General features: G+C 46.9%; 1 protein-coding gene across 1 annotated transcript in view; it reads left to right on the top strand.

Moving 5' to 3' along the window:
• The window catches only part of Cit (citron rho-interacting serine/threonine kinase), a 171,778-nt gene that overhangs the window by 47,260 nt on the left and 97,683 nt on the right, over positions 1-26,835 (top strand). The window contains exons 10-11 of the mRNA XM_040731524.1: positions 16,651-16,655; positions 20,386-20,570. Of these exons, the coding sequence (XP_040587458.1) occupies positions 16,651-16,655; positions 20,386-20,570 (190 nt within the window). The remainder of the gene's footprint in view (positions 1-16,650; positions 16,656-20,385; positions 20,571-26,835) is intronic.

Raw genomic sequence — 26,835 nt, forward strand, 5'->3', positions numbered from 1 at the left:
CAGACCCAGTTATTTTGTCCTCAGAATAGGAAAAAGATATGGAGATCGGGCAGCTGGGGCTCTGCGAAGGGCCAAGCCTGGGACGGAACAGTGAACAGCTGCCGGTGTCCATGTGGCTTCCCTATGTGACACGCATCTTCGCTCAACACGCATGTCAAATCTGTACAGTGTACATCCAGGGACTCAGTCACACCTCACTGTATAATCCGAGTATAAACTGAATCAGTTCATTAAGAACATCAGCAACACCAAGAACCATGATTGTTTGTTTGCTTATTTGTTTACTTGTACTTATGAATTGGTGGTTTTGTCTTGAAGACTTTAAAATGCGCGCTCATGGATGCGTGCATGTTGTTGATTGAAGGTCACCCCATGACCTGGCCCAGTGATCACCATAGATCTGAATGGCAGTGTTGGGTGTGCTTATTTTTGGTGCTGTTGGGAGGTGGGGAATTGGAAGCTGTTTTTAGGTGTCAAGTCTGAGCTTCTAATTAGAGCTGTGCTGTGATTACAGGTTGAACGTCCCTAATCAAAAAACAACAACAACAAAAAAAAGCAAAAAACTCAAAACCGAATACTCCAAACTCTGAGACTTTTTGCCAAGGAAAGTGGGAAACAGTTTATCAGAGCGAGTGGTCTTCTGAGGTACCAGCCCACGGTCTCTCTGCTCTGCTTTAGGCCTGTGGTGGCGCATTGCGCTGTGGTGGGAGGCGCGTGCGCACTCAGTGAGGCCTGCTCACCTCAGTGGCTGGAAGCAAAAAGAGGGACCCGTGTCTCAATATCCCCTTTAGGGTCATGTGACCTCACCTCCACCCACTAGGCCCTACTTACAAAGGTGCCACCACCTCCTAGGAGTGCCACAGTGTGATGACCAAGCTTTCAGCACATGGCCTTTTTTTTTTTTTTTTTTTTTTTTGGTTTTACGAGACAGGGTTTCTCTGTATTGTTTTGGAGGCTGTCGGTCCAGCCCGGCCTCGAACTCATAGAGATCCGCCTGCCTCTGCCTCCCGAGTGCTGGGATTAAAGGCGTGCACCACCACCGCCTGGCTCAGCACATGGCCTTTTAAAAGAGACATTTATGGCCTAAGCCATAGCATTCTGGTAGTCACTCACTGGTTCGTTTTTCAGTCAGTTCCCTCCAAATTTCCAAAGGTGAGACTTTTTAATCAGTAATATATTTTCATTCTTTCCATTAGCACTTTTAGAAAGGTTTGATAGAGTATCCTTTAGATGCTATTCAAGCACTAAATCTTTTCTTGTCTTGCCTTTTCATCTCATCTTCTTGAACAAGCAATTAATGTTTTTATGCATGAGCTTGCTAATTATGCCTAACAACACATTTCTACCTAGGTAAGTCAGTGAATGGTGGTTAATTATCTGAGTAACTTTATTTTGTGTTTTGGTAGGCATTGATGTTGTTTCTGCTATGAGAGTTTGCCCTCCCCGCTGCGGGGGTGGGGTGAGGCTGTGGTTCTAGGGACAGTCCCCTTCCCTCTTGGATACCCAATCTGAGGCTGCCCAAGATCATCTTTATATAAATTGACACATCTTTTTGCATCTACTGGATTAACACCCTCCTGTGTCTTCTTTTAAGTCACGCCCGAATGACCTCTGTTACAGGAAATGCTGTTTTGTTCAGGGAATCAGTGGCCACAAGAAGCAGCGGGGTGTACTCAGCCTAGACATTGTTTCCCTCCAGTACCTTTTAAAAAAGGTTTTATTTTTCTTCTAGTTATGTGTATATGTGTACATGGTGTGTGTGTGTACACCAGTGCAGCGTGGAGATCACAGAGGGCTGGATACCGGTGCTCATTCATTCAGAAGGTGGAGACAGGGCTGGGGTGGTGGCTCAGTCCTCAAGAGAGGACCAGAGGACCAGGGTTTCATCCCCAGAACCATGTCAGGAGGTCACGGCTGCCTGTAACCCCAGCTCCAGGGGAGCCCACTGGTGTCTTTGGCCACTTGAGCTTGCTCACATGTGTGAGTACACAGACACACACATGCACACACAGACACACACACAGACACACACAGACACACACACAGACACACACAGACACACACAGACACACAGACACAGACACACACAGACACAGGCACACACAGGCACACACAGGCACACACAGACACACATACACACAGACATACACAGGCACACACAGACACACACACAGACATACACAGGCACACACAGACACACACACACAGACACACAGACACAGACACACACACAGATACACACACAAGACACACACACAGACACACACATAGACACACACACACACATATACACAGACACACAGACACAGAGACACAGGGCGTAACCATAAAGACCTTGATGACTTATTGACTGCTAGCTCCCCATGGAGTTAATGGCTCCAAAGACTTACAGAGTAAGTTTGCTTAATTAGAGAAATTCTTTCAGTTCAATCTAAAACTAGGTCTTGTGCTGTCAGACCTCCAGAAAAGTCGCAGAGTCAATGCAATGTCTCTGGGCCTCCTTGTCCCGAATGTGGAGAGCTCTTATGGAACAGTGTCTCACTTGTCAAAACCCAGACCAAGTTTTTCTTAGGATATCATTGCTTAAACTTGAGATGTTTTCACAGATTCCACCAGTTTTTTCAACTCAGGCCCATACGCAGAAAGGTGTTTGTTTGGATTTTACTAGGATTAGTTTAGATAACTCAGTCGGGACCAGAATCCTTATTCTCTCTGCAGATTGGTAATGCCTGGTGGGTCCTCTCCATGTGGAGAGGCATGGTTTTCATCTGGTGTGTCTGCTGGCAGATTTTTCTCTTTTTCTCTTTGTGTGTTTGCAGTCAGCTCAGGGCCTTGTGAATCAACGTTGCTGTACTTCAAGTGGTTTGAGCTGTTTTCTAACAAGAATTATGCCTTTGTCCAATTCTGTTTCTCACAAACACACATGGAGTGACTCTCATCAGCCCAGAACCCTTGCAGTCATCAGGTTTCCCAAGTTCACAGTCACCACTTCAATGCCTCATGGTTCCCGACTGTTGAACATTTCTGCTTCCCACAACATGATATTGTCCCTGATGAAAGCGACATTAGCCTCTCTGCTGCTTCACCCCTAATTCTTCTTTTTCTTGTTGTAACCAATGAAAGCAAGTACTGCTTAACACAGTAGGTAATAATCGTCGGAAACGCATTATCTCCAGAGGTGGTCCTGGCAGGATGCAAGAATGCAATTTGAGAAGGGTCCGGGCAAGTTGATGAGTGACAGGATTGGGAGTGGCAGGGAAGGAAGTGAAGACTCACTTCTGCTTTGGCTCTGAGGCTTGCTTTGCTTGCTCTCCTGGGCCCTGCCCCTTGGAGTTGTCATGGGCACGTGACCTGGGGATCTGACCTAGTTCGGGGGCTTTTAACTCTCCCAGCAAACCCAAGACTCTGAGGAATGAGTGCCATGCTGTTGGGTGTCCAGGCACCCGATGCTCTGACGTTTCCTTCTCTGCCTTCTGCAAGGCTGTATTTTCCACTGCTCGTTATTGTCATTATTTCAGGGCAGCGCTCCAGGGGCTCCCGAACCCTAACAGCTGCCCGGGGTGGTGCAGTTGCAGTGTTTCAGATTCTGATCGTAACCTGACTTGATTTTTTCTAGTCCTGGGTGCCAGTCAGTGCTCTCCACTTTCATAGCGTTGGTGTCCCCTGACATCTCTTTGCTCCTGTCAGTGGGAAGGCTTTGCTGTCTGGCCCTGTCCCAGAGCACATCTTTTAAAATCTCTTCTCCCAATGGAACTGGCACACTTAACACCTTTCACCCAAGGCCTTGTGTCTTGAGGACAGTGCAAATGTGAGGGGTGGCCATGATTTCTCCTTGAGTGTTTCTGGCTGATGTCCTGGAGAACTGGCATTGTTGGTTGTCACTCCTGACACAGTGGGCCTTTTCCCTCGAGTCACCCTCTCACTGTTTTCAACACGAAGCGGTTCTTGCCAAGTCCTCCCGGTTTTCCAGGTCTGTAGCGTTTGTTAGCACAGAGTACATTTTGTCTGAATCCAGCAGTGACTCAGTGGTGAGCCCATGCTGATGGCACATTGAGATCCTCCCTTTCCAAATAGATGTCACTTTCCCTTGCTCTCCCTGGTCCTGGGTAATTGATCACATGACTGTAAACCTGTGGGGTGAGTGGGTGCATCTGGTTGGAGAGGTGGGATTCTGTGCTTTACCCATCACTGAGTGACAGTATTAAAAAAAATCTGTGTGTAAAGTAAGCAGTACCCCGTAGCTTCCTCTCTAAAATTTCAGTCCCTTAGTAGTGTAGGCTACATTCATTCTGTCCCAGTACAAGGTATTCTAATATATGACACAGTATTGCTTCAAAACCCTTATCCACCTTACAAATGTGGATAATACCGTAAGTTATTCAAGATCATCGAGTGACTGTGGATTTGTGTCAAAATCCATGTGGTTCAAAACAAGGGCTCTTCCTGCAATATAATGCTTGCCCTCGCATGGACAGTTTCGGTCAGCACTAATGGTAGTGGTAGCGATGACGGTGAGTGACTAGGCATGCTGCACTCGAGAGTGCTGGCTAGCCCCTGGGTCTATTTGAGAATATTTGGAGTCAAAGTAACTTTGGAAGTTGCAAGATTGAGTCTGGCGTCTGAGTGTACAAGGTGCTGTGTCAGGTCCTCAGCCCCGCATGAGCAGATCTGAATGTGGGCCTGTCTGCATGGAGCTTGGAGTCCTGGGTCAGCCTGAATAGAGCTGTGATCCTGAACAGTTATTAGACCTAGGGTTTCTTACTCTGCAGCCGCCCCCAATGGGTTATTGAAACACTTATGCCTACCTTAGACAAAACACAGACCTGGAGACCCTTCTCTACTTATAGGGATCCCTCATGTCTCAGAGCTAACCTGGCAAAGGACATTGGGTCAATGGCTTGCTTTTATAATTAAGATTTGTAGCCTCAGGCGAATGGCAAAGAACACTATCTTTTTTTTAGAGCAGAGGCTCTCCCAACTTTGGCACCACTGACATTCGGGGCCAGATGATTTTTTTTTGTGTGTGTGTGTGTGTGTCTCAGGTCTGCTGTGAATTGCAGTGTGTCTCTCATCACCCTATCCTCTACCCAGGTTGTCATTTAGCATCCCCCTTCTGCAGTTGTGAGACTCAAAAACATCTCCAGTCATCGCTGTTCACGGTCCCTTGAGGGGGGACTCAAGGGACACAGTTGCCCCCAGCTGAGAATTTTCAGGAGGAAGAATGACACTCCAGTAATGTTAATCCCCCAAGACTGGTATTGCTAATGAGCCCGTAACTGTTGCCAGACGTCAGTAGGACTATTCTGCTCAGGTTGTGGTCCATGGACCAATAGCATTGTCATCGCCTGGGAGCTTGTTAGAGATATGGAGACCTGGTCCTAAGTCAGAAGTTGCATTTTAGTAAGATCCCTTGGTGATCCCTGTGCACATTGGAGTTTACAAACCTCAGAGGAGGAGAAACATTAGATGTGTCAGGCTTAGCATTTCTTGCTATCTTTGTGGGCTTTCCTCGTTTTGATTTCTAGGCTCAGGGTGAGAGGAGACTGCTTTCTGGTTAAGGACTCCCATGAAGGGTGTAACCACTTAGAATTGTTGGCTTAATTTTTAAAAAAAAAATTACATTTATTTATGTGAGTATGTGTGGAGGGTTGGGGTGGGGGTCAGAGGACAACTGGTGTGAGCCGGTTCTTTCCTTTCACCTTGTGGGTCCTGGGAATTGAACTCAGGTGTCACCAGGCTTGGTAGCAAGCACCTTTGCCTGCTAAACCATCTCATTGGCCCAAAATTGTTGTATTTACTGTTATACCTTTAAGGAATGAATGTAAAGATTTTCTCTCAGATGGACTCAAGATGATGGTGTAACCTCTTCTTCATCTGATGGCAAAAGGGAATTTGTTCATCTCTCCCATTTACTGTCGTCTCATTCCCTGTTAATGAAGGATGGGTCATTAATACTTGTTAGGCAAGGTACTGTATTGAAATGCTAAGCACCTACTGTGTGTCAGGGCTCTGCAAAGCATACTGTATATCTTACTGCTCCTTCTGTTACACCCCCAGCCTCCAATAAGTCAATGAATTCCTAGAATAAATCCCACAATACACATGATAACACTGGGGCTTGAAGACATGAGTCCGTAGTGAAGGTCACGGATCGTGTAGTTGTCATTGGTAGGTGCTGAATTCAGACCTTTCCAACTCTGTACTCTTTATTTTTATTTTACTTTGTTCACGAGGACTGTTTACTGTTTTTTTGTTTTTTGTTTTTTGTTTTTTTTGGGCTAGGTCCTTATTAGGTATCATGTGCTGTCTTCACATTCATGATCCTCCTGCCTCAGGCTCTCAAGTGCTGAGATTGTAAGTATGTACTACCATACCATCTAAAATACCACCAAATACAAAAACTCTTTAGCTTTTATTTATTATGAGAATGCTGGAATGGTGGAAGCGTTACAAGGTCCTGGAAATATGTCTAAGCAGTTAGGGGGCACTTGCTGCTCCTGAAGAGAATCTGGGTTGGGTTCCCAGTGCCCATATGGTAGCTCAGAATGGCCTCTTACTTAACTCTAGTTCATGAGGTCTGATACCTTCGTCCTACCTCCTTGGACATCAGGCATACATGTGATACACATACACACATACATGTAGCAAAAGACTCATGCACATATAATAAAAATAAATCTAAAAACAAAAATAATCTAAAAAAGCCTAATTGATACAGATATAGAGTCAATAAGGTCTCCCATCCCATGTCTAGTCGCTGATGTAACTTTATGGAATATCCTATGGCGATATAAGACATCATTGCCTCCTATACTCTACATGGCATCTTTACTCTGCTTCTTAATAATTTAGGGTTCAGCCTGGCGGTAGTGGTGCACACCTTTCATCCAGCATTTGGGAGGCAGAAGCAGGTGGATCTCTGAGTTCAAGGCCAGCCGGGTCTACAGAGTGAGTTCCAGGACAGCCAGGACCACACTATGAAATCCTGTCTTGAAACAAAACAAAACATCCCAAAACAACCAATCAAACAAACAAAAATTTAGGCATTCTTATTAGCAGACTATTTTCGTATATCACTGTAAAGAATGAAACCAAGTGTACTGCTCTGACATTGATTTCTGGGGACAGCTCTTGTCTTTCATATAAAATCCCCTTATAGTTTTAACACTTGTCTTCCATTTCTGTAGGATGGCGTTATTTCTACAATGAATGTGTCATGATGGGATCGCTCATGTGGTTTCAGCCTCTTTAAAAGCTGCTAGGTTTAGAGTTGCCATTGCCTGAGCCAGGTGTCTGGCAATGTTTTGTTTTGCCAGCTTCTGGGAGGAGGACAGAGGTGGACTTCTGTGTTAGGCATAGTTAATGCTAAAATGTGTCCCTCTGCTAGTCTCCTGGTCAGTGTGGGGACAAGAAGAAGGAAGGAAGAGAAAATGAGTTCCCTTGGGTATCAGCAGCTGGGAGGGGGGAGGCTAGGGAGAAGGTGGGCTGCCATAGAGTAGTGCAGGAACCCAGCTGGCCAGAACATGGAGAAGGAATGATGAAGAGATGCAGAGTAGCCTCTTAGGGAATATGCAGGAATATTTATGCGCCTCTTGGGGGCTGTTCTGTTTTTAGAGGGTAAGTGATTAAGAGAAAAAAATAGGCTAAAGGGAGCTAAATGCTTATGAATTAGGATTATAGTCTTTTCTCCTCTAGAGTAAGCTTGGAGGCCACATCCAGAGATATTAAAAGTATATATCCTATGTCATAAATGGAGACAACTTATTGTAGAGACACCTGCAGTGTTAAGGTGGAGTGGGTGTGGCCATCTGGGTGAAGGATACATCTGGCTTGGGAAATAAGGTACTGGTTCAGGTGAAAATAAGGAAATTCTTAGTTTGTTGCTGAAGAAGAATGATTGTGAGTCCTAGCTTCCTGGTGGCCTAAGCAAGAGTCACAGGAACCAACAGGAGAGTCCTACCTCATGAGGAGTGCAAGTCTAGAGTCATTTGTTCTTGGACAACTTGGGTTTCCAAGTATTAATCTTTGGGGAATTTCCCCACCAGATTTCCCATGAATAAAGTCCCTTGTCATAAAATGAACTGTATCCCTCCAAAGCGTGTCCCTCCATGTTTCTGCATTTTATTGTGCCTCTCAGCCCAAGCCAGATTTCAACCAGATCAGCTCTAAATGAGACAGGATAATGCTTTTTCATGGAGAAGATGAGAGATGAGAATAGGTTTGTTAGGGAACTCAGAAATTGGAGTCCCCACCCATTCAGCTCTCGCTTTCCGAAAGCCCTTTCATAAACAAACAAGCATGGAAATGATTTGGCCATGGAATCAAAATTATATTAAACATCTGGGGCGCTGTTCAGCAGCCAACTTTCCAATCAATTCTATGAAGTGTGTTGATTGCATTTACGCTCATATTCTGAGGGTGAAGGTTGGATGGAACGAAAGGGGACTGTTGGCGGGAGTCACATGAGACGGCAGCATGAGGGCAAAGTAGAAGGCACAGGTGGTCCATGGCAGAGGGTTTGAGAATGGTTTCCAGTGTGTTCCTTCAGAGAAAATAAATGTGGCCCGTTCTATGCACCCCGGTAGTGGAGACTCAACTGCAGCAATTGTAGTTTGGGGCCAGAGACAGACCTTCCTGATTTTTGAAGGGACATATGCAAAGAACTGTCACACCCCCTCCACCAGATGTTAGTGTTCAGTGACCTTTGATGCTGATAAGTTTGCGCATCCTACATAAGATGGGAAACTTTGCTGCATAGACAGGCTGGCCTTGCTACAGAGGCCTCTGGGAGCATGCCGAGTCTGGATGCAGGCATGGAGCAGAGGGGCTGCTGAGCTGGGATCTTATGAGGCACACAGTCCTACCTCCTAGTAAAACATGCCCCGTGATTCCTCAGCTCTGGGGATGAGGTAGCAGGTGAGTGAGAAGGAGACTGGGTGCGTTTGTCTAATACTTCCACCTTGCAGGAAGAAATGGGCAGAGTGTTGCTCCCTAGTCAGAACAGGATAGAGAGTAAAAAGACTTCCCAGCAGTTGGACACAGATCTGTTGAGGAATAATAGACTTTTAAACTTTGATATGCAAGTAGACCTGTGATGTCACCACCAGACTTAAGGAAACAAACATGCCTGTCATCCCCAAAACTTGATGATGTGCCCTGTGGCTCTCCCTTCCACCCCCCATCCCTTCCTTTGTCCCTAGAAACAATAGACTGATCCCAAGCTTGGGCAGTTTAGCTTGTGTTTTCTAGATTTCCTGTGAACTGAATCATACAATGTGTACCGTTAACCCTCTCTCATCCCACCTTCTCAGTTTCCTCCATGCTGAAGCACGAATCATAGTTTACGGCTTTTTATTGTCCGTAAGGGTCTCTGGTTATCTCGCTTCCTGCCAGTGAACGCTTGGGTTGTCTCCAGTTTTTGGCCCCTTGAAATAAGGATCGCTCCAGTCTGCAGACACATGTGTTCATTTCTCTGCACTAAAGCAGGGACGGAACGGCAGGTTTAACTTTCAAAGAGGTTTAGCTTTTCCACAGTGGTTGCCCCGTTTTTCATCTTCAGCAACAGTGCCTGTGAGATTCCCTAATGTTCTGAACCATTGGACCCAGAGTCATTCAGATCTTGGGGTTCAGTCTGCTGTGGAGATAAGTGTAAGTTGTCTTCCCAACATCCCAAATTTAAAAAGTTGTAGAGGTCTGAGGAGGTGGCCCAGCTGGTGAAGTGCTTTCTATGCAAGCAGGAGACCTGCGTTTGGATCCCAGTTTGAAAAAAACAGGCTTGGAATGCTATTGTAATTCCTGTGCTGGTGGGGGGTAGACACAGGATGATCCCTGGAATGTGCTGGCCAGCTAGTCTAGGCGAGCTGGTGAGATCCAGGGTTAGTGATAGACTCTGTTTCAAAGACTAAGGTGGAGAGTGATCTAGGAAGGCACATGCCATTGGCCTTTGACTGTACTCACATGCACACACACACCATTGACTTGGCAAAGAAGCTGTGTCATTGTCCTTTAGATAACTCCCACAATCTGGATTTGTGTTCCTCACCTCAGTAGGGGGTGAGGTCTGGTACTTACGCTTCTGGCTCCTCTAAACTGAAGCGTTAAGTGCGCTGGCCTAGCCTGGAACAATCAAAAAAGATCGAAATGTCTCATAATACACCAAACACATAAAAATGTATGAGTGCATATTGATGCCCAGAAGGAATCTCATTGGTCACTTCTCTGTTGCTGAGGCTCCAACTTCACTACTCTGATGTTATTAAATACAGAGAGCCAAGCCTTCACCCTATCTTTGAGTGTGACAGGACAACTGAATTGTTGATGTGCTAATGCATGTGGGCTGAAGGATAGAGTCTGAAAGCCTCCTTTTGGCAGACACTTATGAAGTAACGGTTCAGAGATAGTGATCATTGTGGCTGCTGAACCCATTAGGTGAAAGAACATTCTGGTGGAGGAAATCAGAGTGATAACATCAAACTCATGGATCAATTTTCACATCACAAGAAGCGTGGTCAGGTGCTCTGTCCTTAATGTCATATGATAGTAAGTTGACAACCCATCCTGGGTGATGTTCACAACAACAACAAAAAGAAAGAAAAAGAAAAAAAAATTGCACGCATGTAAATATTCAGAAAGTCCTGGATTTATCTGCCAACCTATGAGAAACACGGGACAGACCGACCATTACATGTTACTCCAAGGAAACAGCATAGTCCAGAATGTGAGAAATTCTGCAAGTTTTCTTAAACAAATACATGGCTTCTCTTTCTCCTTCCTTCCTTCCTTCCTTCCTTCCTTCCTTCCTTCCTTCCTTCCTTCCTTCCTTCCTTCCTTCCTTCCTTCTAAGGAAGAAGAATGTTCAGGCAAAAAGAGACATCAGCTGACTAGTTCCTGAGGTGTCTTTTGGAACATATGGGGGAAAATTGAGCCTAGACATGGGTGTGGAGTGGACAGTTATCTCAGTGAGTGTGGTGGCAGCCCTGTGGTTATATGTCTTTTTTTTTTTGTCTTTAAGCTTTTCATTGCATTTGTGTGTGTGTGTGTGTGTGTGCGCGCGCGCGCGTGTGCGTGTGTGTGTGTGTGTGTGTGTGTGTGTGTGTGTGTATACGGTGTCCCACAGTACACACATAGAGGTCAAAGGGCAACTTTTGAGAGTTGGCTCTCTTGCTCTCCCACAAGGGTCCTGGTATGACTTTGGTTGTTAGCCCTCATGAGGAGCAGGCCCTGGTTATGTTTCTTCTAAGGACTTACCTAGGACTGGCGAAATGGGTGGGCAGGTTAAAACACCCTCTGGAGTATACATGGTGAAAGGAGAAGATGACTCCTGAGACTTGTCCTCTGACCTCCACACCCATGCTGTTGTGCACCCCACATATGCATTCATATGTGCGTGGAGTAAACACAACAATGATTTCTTTTTAAAAGCCCTTATCTGTAGAGTAGTAGTTTTCAATTGGTAGTGAACATGGCAGCATTTAAGAATTTTTTATTAGTTGGGGATGCTATTGTGGGCAGAGATCAAGGATGTTATTACTGAACACTATGATAAGTATAACTGCACCAACCCCACCAACAGGGACTTTCCTATTCTTTAATATTAGCATACCACCAGTGGGAACCCCTGGGCTCGAGCTTCCTGGCTGCAGTGGCAGCAGGTGTGGTTTCTGGGGTCAGCAGGTAAGCCAAGTAAAGGTGAGGGGGGATGCCATGAGAGTGGGAGCTGTTGAGGTTGGAGCTGGGTGATAGACATGTGAGGGCTTCATTTACTTCTTAGATACTGTAAGGGGTGCAGATTTTGGTTTATAATAAACATTTAAGAGTAAAAAGCTTGAACCAGGTGTGGTGGCACAGGCCTTTAATTTCAGCACTCAGGATGGCGATGAGTCAGGCATCGAGTTCAAGACCAGCCTGGCCAGCCCAAGCTGCAGAGTGAGACCCTGTCTCAAATAAAGAAAAAAGGGGGGGGGGGGGGCGGTAAAAAGTTGCAGAAGCAGATACTGAAGTAAAGAGGGCAGCAAAGACTGAAGCCCATTTGTGCTCTTGGATGTGGGTGACTCAGGGAGGAAGTGTTGAAAGTGAAGATTGCTGGGGTGACAGACACAAGGGCATGGAAGCTGTGAAACACCTCCTTTCCTCCTGAGATGTGTCCCTATGGACATCACCTGATGGGAACACCCCGAATCCAGGCCTGCAGAGAAGTGCAGTTGTGACTCTTAAGTGGAAATGTCCTTCTTTTTTGAGTATTTCTAGCCTAATATAGGTGGCTCAAATATTGCTGGATTCCTAGCCAAGAGGGAGGGAGGGAAACTCAATCTATAGAGAATAAATATGGTTCAATTGCACCCTAGAAGTCGGGGAATACATCTCCAAGTATATAAGCCTTTGGGAAAGTGTAAGTCAATCACAAAATGCTTAATATTTTAAAAGATTTATTCATTTTTAAAACACTTCATTTTATGTACATGGGTGTTTTCTTGCATGGACATCACATGGTTATTCCGTGCCCTGGGAGGTGAGAAGAGGACATTGTATCTCCTGGAACTGGATTTACAGTTATGGACTAGAGTTACAGATAATGAGCTGCTATGGGTGATAGGAATTGAACCTGGGACCTCTGAAAGAGCAGTCACTGCTCTTAACCAATGAGCCATCTCTCCAGCCTGATTTATTTTAATTATCTATTTTTGTGTATGGGTGTATTTACTTGTATTGGTGTGTGTGTGCACATGTGAGTGCATGTGCCTGTAGAGACCAGCAGAGAGCGTCAGGTCCTCTGGAGCCAGAGTTACAGGTGGTTGTGAGCCATCAGATGTGGGTCCTTGAAACTGAACTGTGAGTCTTTGGAAGAACCAGGTGTTCTTAACCACTGTGCCATTTGTCCAGACCCCAAAGCACTTACTATTAGACTTAGAGGGGGAGCATGACCTTGGGGTATGGTGGTCAGAACACACAAATCCCGAGATCCATTGCAATCACCAACTGAGGGGATACTGGGTTAGCTGCTAGCAGACAGGTGCCAGCATCCCTTACATTGATTAATTGATTGAAGCCCACTTTCCTATGCTAACTTCCTTATTTATCTCAAAGACAGCATGACAAAAAACTTGATCGCTAAAACAGTGTTACCTTAAAGTCTTCCTCTGTCTCTCTGAGGAGTCAGAGCGGTGAAGTCATTTTTACTTAAGGCTTACATGGATCTCCTCTGTCGGATTCTTGAATTTCTTGTATAATAACATGCCGTTGAGTGATCATATCATTCTCACCACTCTCTACCCCAAAGAAAGAAATCAGGGGTGTGGGTCTGTAGTTCTGGGTAACACCATCTCTTCTCATAGGCTGGATTACATATGTCTACTTGTGAACTGGTTTTGTTTGCCCATCCCATAACTTAGCCCATTTGCCTGCATTATTCCCACGAGAGCTCAGATGCTGGCTGACTTTCTCATCTCTCCATCACAGCCCTTTTTCTCATAGTAAGAGCTCATCATTAGATGTTCCTAAGATCTCTGCCCTTGTAGCCATCATCAGGTTTTCCCTGCTCACCAACCACGTTGTCCCTCTCTGCGTTATTACCCGCTTCCTGAGTGTGGAACCTGTCACATTACAGACCTTGTCCATCATGGGCAGAATTCTAGCACTGACCCCTTCCAACCATGACTACTGAAAGATTGCGCCTGTCCAGTCCGCTAAGACCTCCCCTGATATTATCTTCAATCTAGTTCAATTCAGGGCTCCCTCTTCAACATCAGCCTCCTTACCCATAGCTTTCCTGGGCCACTGCTCCAACTACTGGCTTTTTAAAAGTACCTCTTTTCCCACTTCAGCTCATGAAGATAGCTTTTAGCCAACTCTTGAGATTCAGTCCCCTTCATGCTCCTGGCTCTTAGGAACATGCTGAAAACCACTTCTACCTCATCAGCCAAACTTGCTGCCTCTCGCTTTCTGTATCCTCTGCTTTTCCTCCCCACGGCCCAGCCCCTGAGTGATGCCATCAGCCCTTTCGCCAGCCCCAAAGCTTCCTTCATCATATAGGTAAGATAGCTTTTATTTTTCTTCTTCTTCTTACTTTTTTTTTTTGTAATCGTTCTTCACTTTTGAGTGTCCATTGCGGGGCAGGACATCATGTAGCTCAGATGAGGTGAAAGTAGCACATTATTTGAACATTGTCAAGCGTGGTCTACACAGTCCTGATTTTGGCATTATTATGCACTTCTTACTTACGTGCCTGTGTCCTTTGTGACATGGTGCTTGCTAGCTGCTCTTCATCTTGCATTTCCGTACAATACGGCCATCTGTCTGTCGCTCTGATTGATGGCTTAAGAGTTTAGGAGTAAGTTTAGCCCCATCTTTTCTCCTTCCTTCCTTCCTTCCTTCCTTCCTTCCTTCCTTCCTTCCTTCCTTCCTTCCTTCCGACAATATCTACCCGTGTAGCCCTTGTCAGCCTTGTAACTCTTGATCCTCCTGCCTCAGCCTCACAAGCTGTGGGATTCAGGCATGTGCCACCATGCCTGGTGGTTTCCTCCTCATCCTTTCTTTAAATGTGTTAGTTCTTCATGACCAGTTGAATACTCTGAAGTATATCACGAATTGAGTTCCATAAAGTGGTATGTTGCACGGAGTAACGTATCAAGTCTGAGAAACTAGCCCACACCCCAGGTTCTTGTCACAAACTGCTTTGCCAGAACCCACATTAAACACCGACTAAGGCCGGCCACATGATGCTCTGATAGGTGTGTAACAGTGGGATTGCAGCTCTGCCATTGCAGAAATTAGATTCCAGTGTAGAAAGCTCCAAACACTGGGCCAAAACAAGCCAATCTCAGTGTTCATCTGTCATGTTGAAAAACTAGAAGTGGGGATGGGAGAGCTCAGTGGGGCATGCTGGGAAGAGGACGAGGGCGAGGGCGCACGCTTCTTACTTCACTGTTGCTGAAAAGAAAATAGCGTCGAAGACAATAAATTTTCTCCCTAAAGCTTTTAATGAATGTCAAGATTAGAGAAGGAGAGGGAGGGAGGGAAGGAGGAAGAGAGAGACAGAGAAGGAGAGGGGATTTATGAAGGAAAATTAACTACAGTTCTTAAAATAGCCTTTGTTCCTGAGAGCCTTATTCTGCTGTCTACCTGATAACTGGGGGTGGGGCTCCTCTCAGAGTTATCCCTGCCACTAAGGAGAATGCACCCCCTGTCACCTCATACATGTTGATTAATTTTAAAATCACAGGGAGACATCCCCCCGCCCCGTTTTTTTCTCCTTGTCTTTTACAATGAACAAGGAGCTCAAAATATGACTTCATACATATTTGTCATCAGTTAGTGTCGTAGGCATGTTGCCTGAGGAGAGCAGATGATATCATGACACTGTATAGGAAAATATTAATATAGGTGCTCATTAACATATTTTTCAGACAGAACAATCTTGACTTTAAAGCTTTCACATTTGATCCAAACGTCAGGTACCTTTTTTGAAGTTCAGTACTGTGCTATGTCTTCTCTTTGGGAGGTCCATATTCAAGTCATCCGGTCATGTATATGCTCATTTAACATTGAATATAGACCTACTATGTACCTGGCAATATTGCTGTGTGCTGGGTCAGCGTAGACTTAATATTCATCATCAAGCAGATTTCAGTGACCAAAGGGAAAGCACAACCTTACTTGTGTGTGTATGTGTGCGCACACTGCTTGTGCCACAGCGACTCAGCAGGCACGTGGACATCAGAGGACGCCTTAAGTATACAGTCCTCACTGCTCTCCACTGTTTCTTGTCTTTTCCTCCCTGCTGCGTTCTCCAGGTTATCTCACCTGTAAGCTTTTAGACAGTTCTCCTGTTTCCCATAGTGCTGAGACTGTGCATGTGTCCCTGGCGTCTGAGCTCAGGTTGTCTGGCTCGTGTGGCCAGTGGTTTTACCCACTGAGCTCTCTCCAGCCTTGTCCTCCCCTCCCAAAGCGAATAAAGGCCGAAAAGGAGACATTTCCAAGTGACATAAGAAGTAAGAATTATTTCTGGCTTCTTGCCTCCCCTTTCAGTGTGGTCCCATACTTGGTGGGTTTTAGACTTGATGAGGGTTTTGTTTCTTTTTCGTTTTTTTTTTTTTTTTTTTTTATATGTACAAGAAGTGTAGCAGTTCATTGAGGGGGAGGTGCAGAGGGGACTGAGGTCTTCCTCACCTCTCCTTTGGTTTGCTCTAAGAGGGCAAGATGGGAAGCAAAGGTGAGGGCCCCAGTGGGACCTTTGTGGGAGCATGCTCTCTTGGCTGAGTGAAGCTCAGGGAGACTAAGGGTGCCAGTCTTTTCCTGGGGGACCTTCCATATGCTAAATCTGGGGTGTCCTCCCTCACTGTTTATCCACCTCTGTTCCCGCTGAGAACTGTGGTTCTTGGTGGTGGAGAGGAGAGTCAATCAGTCATTCTTCCATGCTGACAGTGGGAAGAGTCCCCGCCTAAGAGGCCACCAGACTCTTCCCGTTTCATCTAATGCACTTGTCCAGGCCCTACGGTGTTGTTTTAAGGTGTGGCACCCAGGTGTTCAGCTTTTTCATTCCATCTGTGTCTCAGAGTTCCAGCGACTTCGTTCTCTTGGTCTGTGGACTCTGGGCACACACCACTGCACCTGGCTTAGAGTGTCCTCTCTTTGGAGAGCTAATCCTCTCACCAGCCCCAGTGGGTTTTGTATGGAAGAAGGGTGATCCTTCCGTATGTCCTGGGTCGTGTGTGTTCATGCAGCCTTTCCCCATGAATGTATGGCTCCTGCTCCCAGGACACCACAAATGTAGACAGGCTGCCCCAGTTGCCAACTCCTCCCTCGAAAGGGCTTAGATAAGGGGGGCACCCCATCCTTGCTACAGAGTCACTTTTCTGTGGCTTTTCACACTGTGTGGACGATGTTCCACAAGACACTTGTTTTCAGAGGACCCTGTTCTGAACTATCTCTAGGTTTTAATCTGTGTTGTGAGTCTTCCTACCTCCTAACTTGAAACTTGTCTAACCTTCTCCCTCCCTCCCTCCCTCCCTCCCTCCCTCCCTCCCTCCCTCCCTCCCTCCCTCCCTCCCTCCCTCCCTCCCTCCCTCCCTCCCTCCCTCCCTCCCTCCAGGGTCTTGTTCATGCTAGGCAGCATTCTACCACTGAACTATATTCTCAGCCTTCTTTGTGTCTGTGTGTTTATATATCTACAGGTATATGTATGGGTATATGAACGTACATGTGTGCTTATTTATGCATGTGGAGGCCAGGGGACAAACAGTGTCGTTCATTAGGTACCATTCACCTTTTTAAAAAAATGAAAAAAATATGTGTATGGTTTTGTCTGCATATACGCCTGCACACCAGGTATGCCCCTGATGCTGGTGGAGGCCAGAAGAGGGCACCATTTCACGTGGAAATGGAGTTACAGGTGGTTATGAGCTGCCATGTAGATGCTGAGAATTGAACTCCAGTCCTGGAAGAGTAGGAAAATGCTCTTAACCACTGAGCTATTTCTTTAGCCTCTGTCCTTTGTCTTTTTGAGACATATTTTTCACTGGCCTTGAACTCATCAAGTAGCTAAGCTGGCTGGCCACAAAGCACCAGAGATCCTCCAGTCTACCACCCAGCACTGATAAGTTTATGCCACCCAGCTTGGCTTTATTATTATTATTATCATTATCATTATTATTATTATTATTATTATTATTATTATTATTGAACACATGGGGATTGAACTCATGTCCTCATGTTCCAATGCAAGCATGTTAACAGCTGATTTATCTCCCTCGCTTGTCACATAGGTTTCGCTGAGTTACCCAGGTCACTAAGTTACCTGGCCTTGAGCTCATCTGTAGCCCAGGCAGGTCCTCCTCTTTGTGATCCTCCTGTCTCAGCTTCTTGAGTGATTGGGATGACAGGTCTGTGCTGCCAGTTCCAGCCGGTTGTCTGATCTGGACCACAGGAGGCCAGCTTTGAGCACGGCAGAGTTTTCAAGATGAATCTTATTTTATAGTATAGAAATTCAAAAATCATAATTACTTCATCGAGGGTGGCTCCTAACCCTCCATTAATCATCCTCCTCACGCAGAAATGGAATTCTATTTTAGTCTCCTACAGATAAATTAGTATATAGTGGAAAAGAATTTGACTTCTGCGAGGAATTAAATGCTACGATGGGAATTAACACAAACACTCACCTTGATGTGTCTGTGCCTGGTACAGCAGAGACTTCAGTGCAGATGCGGCTGTGTCTTACTCCGGCGACTGTAAGATCTGCCATGAGTGAGCACTGTACACCGGCCGTAATAATAATGACCTCAGGTCACCTTCATGGCTGTTTACTGTATGTAAAGAGCCACAATAAGCACCTTATATAGATGAAAAAAAAAAACAAAAGGAAGCCACCCAACAGGTGTAGTGGGGATGCACCTGTCACCACAGTGCCCAGGAAGCAGAGACAAGAGAGTCACAAGTTTGAGGCTGCTGCACTGCTTAGGGAAACTCTCTCAAAACCAGAAATGACCCCATAACCTGTGATGCTCAGAGAGGTCAAGTTACTTTCCCGGGGTCACATAGCTCTAGGGTGGGTGGAACCTGGGACTCAGTTCCAACCACAAGCCATGAGTCATTAGTCCACCACACATGTATGTCAATGTCACCTACATATGCCCAGTCCGTAAGTTTCCAGTCTTTATCTGGGTTTCCTTATTTTGGGGTGGAAAACACTACTTTTTGATCCTTATACACCGTAATTTCTGTTATTATAATTTTGATCTTTTACTGTTAAAGCAGTCATTGGGTGACTGCAGCCCGATTGGGTTTGCACTCGAGTTGATGGAAATGCACATGGACTGTGAGGCGATGCTTTCAATCTGAGAAGCTCAGGCTTAAAGTGTTAAAGCCAATAGCTTCTGACTCCAGCAGGGAAGGTGCTCCCGAGAAAGCCTGGAGGTGTTAGATCATTCCCTGCTAGTGCACAGTTTACGTCTTTGATCTTCTCTCTGCCACCTCACCTCAGTGCACCTGAAGCTGGAGAATGTTCTTATGCATTTCCCAGAAGTAGCCAGCCCTGCGCACCCCCCCCGCATCCCTCCATCATTCCAGTTACTTCTCCGCATTGCTCTGGCTACTGTCCTTGGGGAAACTTCGGAAATAGCCAGATTCTTATGAGCATGTAGGCTGAAGACATGCTTGCTGCTGCTCATTTACCCAGCACAGAACTTTGCCTGGAAAATAAGAGGTTAAGAAAGAAGTCTGGACCGTGAAGGGCTGTGACAACTGTCCTAGGGGGAGCTCTAGCGAGCCCTGGTGGGCAGTGACTCATGCTGCTCTGTCACTCAGATCAGACTGGCCCCTGCACGCAGGCGGCCAGGTGGGGCTACAGCCAGAGCACGCGCCAAGGAGTGGGGAGCATGCAGCCTGCACTGCGGGGGATGTGATGCTGGCTTGCCAACTTCCCCCTGCCCGGTCCACTGCGGACGCTCTAGCCTGCAACCATGGTAACACTTCTGGCTGGAAATGCCCCCAGGATCCCCCTACGATGGGCAACCTCCTGGTGACGGATGGACAGCCGCTCATATCCCTGAGTGAGAGAGTCTAGTAGGTCGGCAGGCAGCAGAGACGATGTGATGCCCCCCGCCCGCCTAGCTGGGAGTCATGCCGTAAGGAGGTAGGAACCCGGCTGCAGATGTGCATCTGTGTGTCTCTGTGCGCCCCCCCCCATTGGTGCTGGGTGTCTGCAACTTTGTGATTATACCGATTGAACTGCGATGTATTCAATGGGCAGGATTGTGCTGGGGAGGAGAGATAATGAATTGAAAAAAGTGGTTAATAAGGTCTCCAAGTGGACTCATGGCTATGAATGAACCAGACTGCAGTGGCTCCAATGGCATTTCCACAGCCTCCCAAGCCCTCCCCCTGACCTGTTCTCGCTTCTCGTTCTGACTAAGTCATGAGACATACATGTATTCCATCTGACAGCAATGGATGTCACTAACTATTAATCATTTAGACCTGTCTGGAAGAGGGGCTCAAGGGGTTTAGGTCATCTGGCACCCTGGCATTAGCCAGCTGACATGCAGTGGAAACCTTCTAGAAATATCAGGCAGCAGCTGCCTGCTTGGGTGAGTTGCTCAAGTGCTTCTGTAGGAACCCAGTGACCTGTTTGAGTTTATCTTTCACTTTACCCCCTGCCCAGGAAGGCAAGCTGTCTGCGGGTTGGTGGCCATGTTGGCAGTGAAGGGGTTAATCTCTTGTTGCTGTAGGAGCCGAGGCTGGGTCTGCCTGCGCTAGGAGCTGGGTTGAAAGCAGGCGCTGCAGTGCTGTCTCCAACGCTGAAGGAGTAAGGCGCTTTTTTTTTTTCTCCGCAACAGTGTGGAATTCGTCTGAATTTTTCTCTCCCCCCCTTCTTGTTTTTCTTTTAACCAGCTCCTCCCCCCCTTCGTTCCCACCCTCAAGTCTGACGATGACACCTCCAATTTTGATGAACCAGAGAAGAATTCGTGGGTTTCATCCTCTCCGTGCCAGCTGAGCCCCTCGGGTTTCTCAGGCGAAGAACTGCCGTTTGTGGGCTTCTCGTACAGCAAGGCACTAGGGCTTCTTGGTAGATCTGAGTAAGTGACAGTGTGACTTTCTGGGGGGACTTGCATGGATGCCTGGCATACAGAGCCAAAGGTGGCTGGCAGTGGTGGCAGTGCTGGCGGTGGTGGTGGGAGGGTGGGGGGAGTGCAGCCGAGGGAAGCCTCTGAGCTGCTGCATTTGGAAAGCACTCTACCTGTTTGGGGCTTGTGGGGCTAGACTGCCACTGTTGTGACTTGCATGGTGTGTTAGGCACCTGTTCCTGTCCGTGGCATTCTAATGGCCAGCCGGGTACTTCGGGTTAGTTTTTCCCACCTTTGGTCTTCTTTAGAGGGAGAGGAGGGTGAGAGATTGCTAGCTGTGCAGCTCCTATGTCAAAGGGGAAACCGTGTCTGAGTTAAACTGAGCTGCCCATCCATCCGTGGGCCCATCTCAGGAGGGTGGATGGCTGGTATCCTGGCTGTACTGAAAGGATCTTAAACACCATATCTCACAAGCCAAAGGTTTCCCGATGGGTTTAACCGAGCTGCAAGTGGCTGAACCAGAGCTCTAGCTGAGAGATGATGCTCGGCTCCTGTCCAAGTATGCTGCAAGATCAGAGATCTGGCAGCCGAGCCAGCCGTTCTGAGCAGGGAGAGCACTGGCGGCCAGAGGAAGCCCCATTCCTGTGAGCCCCCAGGAGGGAGTGTGATGCAGCCACCGCCACCAATCCACAGAAATTGGGCTTCACAAGAGGGTGGGAAAAAACAAATCCTAAACAAACTAAGAGACTAGAATTAGAAATAGGAATATTCCAGTAAACCTCTTGCCCGGCGAATCGTCCTCTAGTCTCATAGGAAGCATGTAGAAGATGTGGCAGCCCAGGGCTTGTTTGAAGGGTCCTGCTTTCCAGACTCTTAGAATTTATGTAAAATGTAGTCCCCTGGGATGTGGGAGCTTGATGACATTCTGTTTTCTGGGGATCAAGTTCCTCTAGGAAGGTCTCAGATCAGCTGTGTTGTTCCCCAGGTTTCCTGGCACCCTCACACCGAGGCTCTTAGGGCAATGTTGGGTAACTAGTTGCTGCCCACCTATGAGAAGAACACATTTTTATTTGAAAAAAAAATTCTCCTTGCCAGTTGATTCCTACCTGTTTGTTGTATTTGTAGCTTAGATATTGATTTGAAGGGCTATGTATTGGTTCCTGGATGGTGTTCACCCCACAGGTACAATTTTGAGGTTCTTCAAAAGCTATCGGATTTTCTACAGGGAACTGAGCAGTCAGGAGAGTGTGGGCTGTTCTTGATTATTGACAGGGGCTTTTACAACGAAAGATGCCAAGGTGGGCTTCCTTTATTACCTTGCCTGAGGTCCGGGTTTAAAATCCAGGTGATGTTATGTTAGTATCATTAGATGTGCCTTTTTTGCCGATCTGTTCCACCCCCAAAAGCAGCCCGGAGGATGGTAAGAGAGGCGAAAATCTAACTAGCTTGTTGAATGTGGCATCAGAGAGATTTGCAGTGGCCTAAGCAGGGCGAGGAGGTTTGGTGTCAGTATCGAGGATCCAAGAAGGAGTGGAGGCCCAATGGTGAAGGGTGCATAGTTAGTGGGCAGAGTAACCTTGACATAATCAGTACACTGAAGGTCACAGATCCGAACTGGAAGGAGATGTGCCTGGAGTTGCTTGTCTGGTTCCTAACCGGCTGGATGTGTTGAGAGAAAGCTGTTTGAGGGTGTTGATCAGTGATCTGAAATAACCTGGGAGGTCTTGGGGGAGTCAGGTCTGGGGCAAAGAGGGAGGGCGATGATGTGAGGGACACCAGGCACCGCAGCTAATCTGAAGCAGAGTGTGATTAATTGCTTGTTGTTCAGGAAGACTCTAATTGCTGCTTTCTGCTTCTCAGAAAGCTGAGTAAAGGGACATCTCAGCTTTAGGGCCCAGGCACCAGATAAATATCTGGTGACTGAATTTACTCATGAGCCCCCTCCCTCCCGAATATGTTTGTGTTGCTTTCTGAATTTGAAGGTTTGTGGTGTCACCTTTGACTGTCCAAAAATCTCTAATGCATCAGCTGTGTGAGCTTCCATTTGTACCCCGACAGAACGTTTAAGAAGATCCTCATAAAATTTTATAAAATTCCCTTTAACAAAGTCATGCATTTGTTATCTGGAAGATGTAACAGGAGGCGTCTTATCTTTGGGGAACTTGATGCTTTTTCCATGGCAATTCAGGGCTGGAATTAGCAGTTTTTCCTCCGTCTTGAGTCTCGCTCTGTGGCACTGCTGTTGGATCTGGCTACTTTGCCAGTGGTGGCTCAGTGGGTGAAACCCATAGCCACATTTTCAAAATCCTATCCACCTGTTGGTTGTAGGTGACCCTGGACATGTTGTCTGTGGGTGACCCTGGCCATATTGGATCGTAGTAAACTGGGAAGCCAATCAAAGAGACCCAGAGATGAAATTGCTCAGCAGCTCCTGCAGTTTCCTAGATGTGCAGTCACAGGACTCATTGCAGGCAGTGGTGTTGTCTCTGTGGTACTACCTTTGCCCTGTGGTGACCTCAGCTCTCTCCCTGAGTTTCCCTTCTCCTGCTTTTCGTCTTCGGCATCACAGGGTTTTATTTACACGGCTGTTGCTCGCTCTTCACACCACCGAGGAAGAAACTGCAGATGCTAGCTCGTGCCGTGCTAGGAAATTGACCCCAGATTTGTTATCACTGAACGGAATGAAACGTTTGAGCAAGGACTTTTCACAGAGACTGTGGCTGCGAGAACGATTGGCATTGCTGTGCTGTGGTCCTGCCTCACATTTTAGACTCTTTCTCCTTTTGCAGGGGACCCCAGGCTATTTTTAAGCCAGCCATTGAGCGCATTGTTAATTTTAGGTTTAGCAAGAAGCCCAGTCTCAGCGTGTTGATGAATGAGGTATAGGGGGTGTTCCTTGCTGCCCAAGTTGAGAGCATGGGGAGCTTGGTGAGAACCAGATGTATTTGGTTGGTTGTCTTTGGGGAGAGAGCATCCACACCTGTGACTCTATTCATGTCCTCTTACCCTCACCCCCATGTGATGCTGGACACTGAACTGAGGTCCTTGTCCGGGCTAAGCAAGCACTCTACTACAGTGACCACCGAACTCTTTTCCTTTTTGCTCAACAAGAACCTGAACCTGACTCCCATGCTTCGAATCCCTGAGCCCCCATTTGCTTGAACTTACAATAATGGGGTAGAAACAGAAATCAATAAGTGGAAGGTTTGAAAATACCATGGCTCCCTGTACCCCCCTCTGTTGTCAGTATGGGGTGGGCGTCTTCACGACCTTCTTCTTCCTGGACTGAAATACTGCCTTGTTATCTCTGGCCAAATCAAAACATTCCTGCATGGCAGTGTGATCTTGATGACACTGGGTTTATGAGTTTCTGGGTAAGCCATCTTAAGAAGGGTGCTCTCTCTTCCTTTTGTCTCTGGGCACTTTCCTTGGAGCAGATCTGGAGATACAAGGATCTGCCCATTCCTTCAGACACGATGGAGAAATGAAAACTGTCTGATACCATTCGTCCTTCTAGATTTCAGAGCCTCTTCCTTTTGTGATTGGCAGTTCTTTGCATGGTAGTTTCCTCAGTGGTAACATGGTAACCAGGCATGCCTTTCCAAAGGGCTTCGAGCAGGACAGAACAAAACATATGAAGCATTGACTCTAATACCCAGCACATGAAAAGACCTTAGTAAATATCTATACTGTTTTGTTTCTTGCTATTTCTAACATACCGGTCTATATTTATATAGAGTTCTTCCATATGTGCCAAGAGGCTGTGGAAGGGACTCGACAATAATCAGGGAGTTCCGAGTCAGCCAGACCCAAACTTAGCTCTCCAGGCCTTGGGGGTTTCTTTTTTTTTTTTTTTTTTTGGTTTTTACGAGACAGGGTTTCTTTCTCTGTATTGTTTTGGAGGCTATTGGTCTAGCTTGGCCTCGAACTCACAGAGATCCGCCTGGCTCTGTCTCCCGAGTGCTGGGATTAAAGGCGTGTGCCACCACCGCCCGGCCCTTGGGGGTTTTTCTTCTGGGAACACTTAAATACTCAAGCCAACTACACGAGGTGTTCTTTGTGGAGGAATAGAATAGAGGACACAAAGCACCCTCCTGCCGAGTTGACTAGTCCAAGCAGATTTGCTGAAACAGGTCATAGGACTGAGCAGGTAGATGCCTTAGCTGAGGAACGGTGGGGTGAATGAGCAGGTCTCGGGAGAGCACTGATGGAGGAGGCCAACTCTGCTTTCCTGCGAAACCAATGGTGATGATCCTTCTTGGAATGCCCAGCCATTCCCCATGCAGTCTGGGTCTGCAGGGCAGGCAAGGTCACCTCATTGATCCTCATCTTCCCAGATACAGGCATACCTGGCCGGCCCTCACTGAATATGCATGCTGGCGTGAGCTCACCCATATACTGATGGAGGGTGAGTGTTAGGGGTCAGCTCTGTAAAAGACATAGTGTTTTGGGTCAGCGGAGAGGAAGGCAGAGAGAGTTCCACAGGGCACAGGATTAACCATAGCCTTTTCACACAGGGTGATCAGCTCTCAGGCTCCGTTCTAAGTATGGCACACAGATGAACTCACTCCAGCAACATGGAAGCCAAAAGGAAGGGACGGTCGCTGTTGCCCCCCTGTGTGTGTGTAGAAACTGAGGCATGAAGAGTATGAACTTGTCCAAGGTCCTCAGGTCCAGACGATGTGGGGCTTCAGTGTGTCCTGACCACTGTGCTGTGATGCTGTGCCACATAAATGCCCTGGGTGGGAGAAGTTAGGAAATGCTTGTAGGTGCCCAAGAAGTAGATACCATCCTTGGGAGTAAAGAGCCATGAGATTGGGACAGGTGTAAAGAGAGATGACAAGCTGGTCATAATATTGCTTCTGGTTTTTTTTTTTTTTTGCCTTGATGGGTTTATTGAGTAGGTGGGTTAGTATATAGGTCTCAGGCATCTCATTGAGAGATACTTAACCTGGGGTGTGAGTGTGTGTATGTGTGCATTCATGTATGTGTCTGTGTGCATTTGTGCATGTGTGAGTGTGTGTGCCTGTGTGTGCTCACGCGTGTGCATGTGCACTTTTAACCATTCGCATTCTGACTTGCTAGAGAGAAGTTCATTGAAGACAGGAATGGCACGGATCCTGGTCTTCAGGCTATCCATAAGCTGCACAATAAACATCCCCGAGGGTGATCCGGGTCATCCCTGCTACTCCTCTCCTGTGAAAGTGTCTTCTGTGTAGCGCAGGCTCAGCCTCCTGAGTGCTGGGATTACAAGTGTGCACTGTGCCCAGTCAGTCACCTTCATGGCTGCCAATGATGACTCCATGATTGTGTTTCTTCAGATTTTCCTTTGTATTTCCAGGTGCCTCCTGTGACTGACCCCAGAGAGGGGACGGACTTGGGGGTGTGGGGGGCGTGTTTGCCCATCAGTCTTACTTTTTTTTTTCTTTGAGCTACTTAGGAGTAGGGGGAATCGTCTTTTAAAAACTGTTTTCTTGCTAGGCGGTAGTGGCACACACCTTTAATATCAGGAATAAGGGAGGCAGAGGCAGGCAGAACTCTGTGAGTTCGAGGCCAGCCTGATCTACAGAATGATGCTCTGTAGGACAGGCTACAAAGCTACACAGAGAAACCCTGTCTTGAAAAACCCAAACCAACCAAACAAACAAAAGAACTGTTTTCCCCAGAACGCATGAAAAGGTAGGCCTGGAAACAGTCTGTAATCACAGTGCTGTTGTAGTCACAGTGCTCCTGAGAGGGAAGGCTGAGATGGAAAGTCTCTTTGGCTCTCAGAGTGGATACCTGATTTACTCCATGGCAGGTGGAAGGTGAGGACCAGCACCCATGGTTGTCATCTAACTTCCATATACATGCTGTGGCATGCTTCTACAAACCAACACTCAAACCCATGAACACACACAAACACACAGACAGGGAGAGATGACAGACAGAGAGGCGGGGGGCGGGGGAGAGAGAGAGAGAGAGAGAGAGAGAGAGAGAGAGAGAGAGAGAATTGTTTTCCTTCTGCATCCAGCCTAAAGCTCCTTGGCGTTGTGCTTCCTATCCACATCCCTGTTGCAAGGAGTCTCATCTGTGACTTGGATTTTTTTTAAACAGTCGACAACAACAGCAGCCTCTTCTTATCGTTCCTAAAGGCACCTATCCACTACATTCAAGTGAATTAATGGTAACTGCCCTCAAGTGCCTGGTGCTACTTGTCTCTCACCATTAACTGGATCTGAAACTGGTCGCTTGCCTCTGGGTATTGTCTTGGGCCTTCTCCTCTCTCTAGTCAAGC

The sequence above is a fragment of the Mesocricetus auratus genome, unplaced genomic scaffold (assembly GCF_017639785.1).
Source record: "Mesocricetus auratus isolate SY011 unplaced genomic scaffold, BCM_Maur_2.0 Super-Scaffold_100025, whole genome shotgun sequence".
NCBI lineage: Eukaryota > Metazoa > Chordata > Mammalia > Rodentia > Cricetidae > Mesocricetus > Mesocricetus auratus.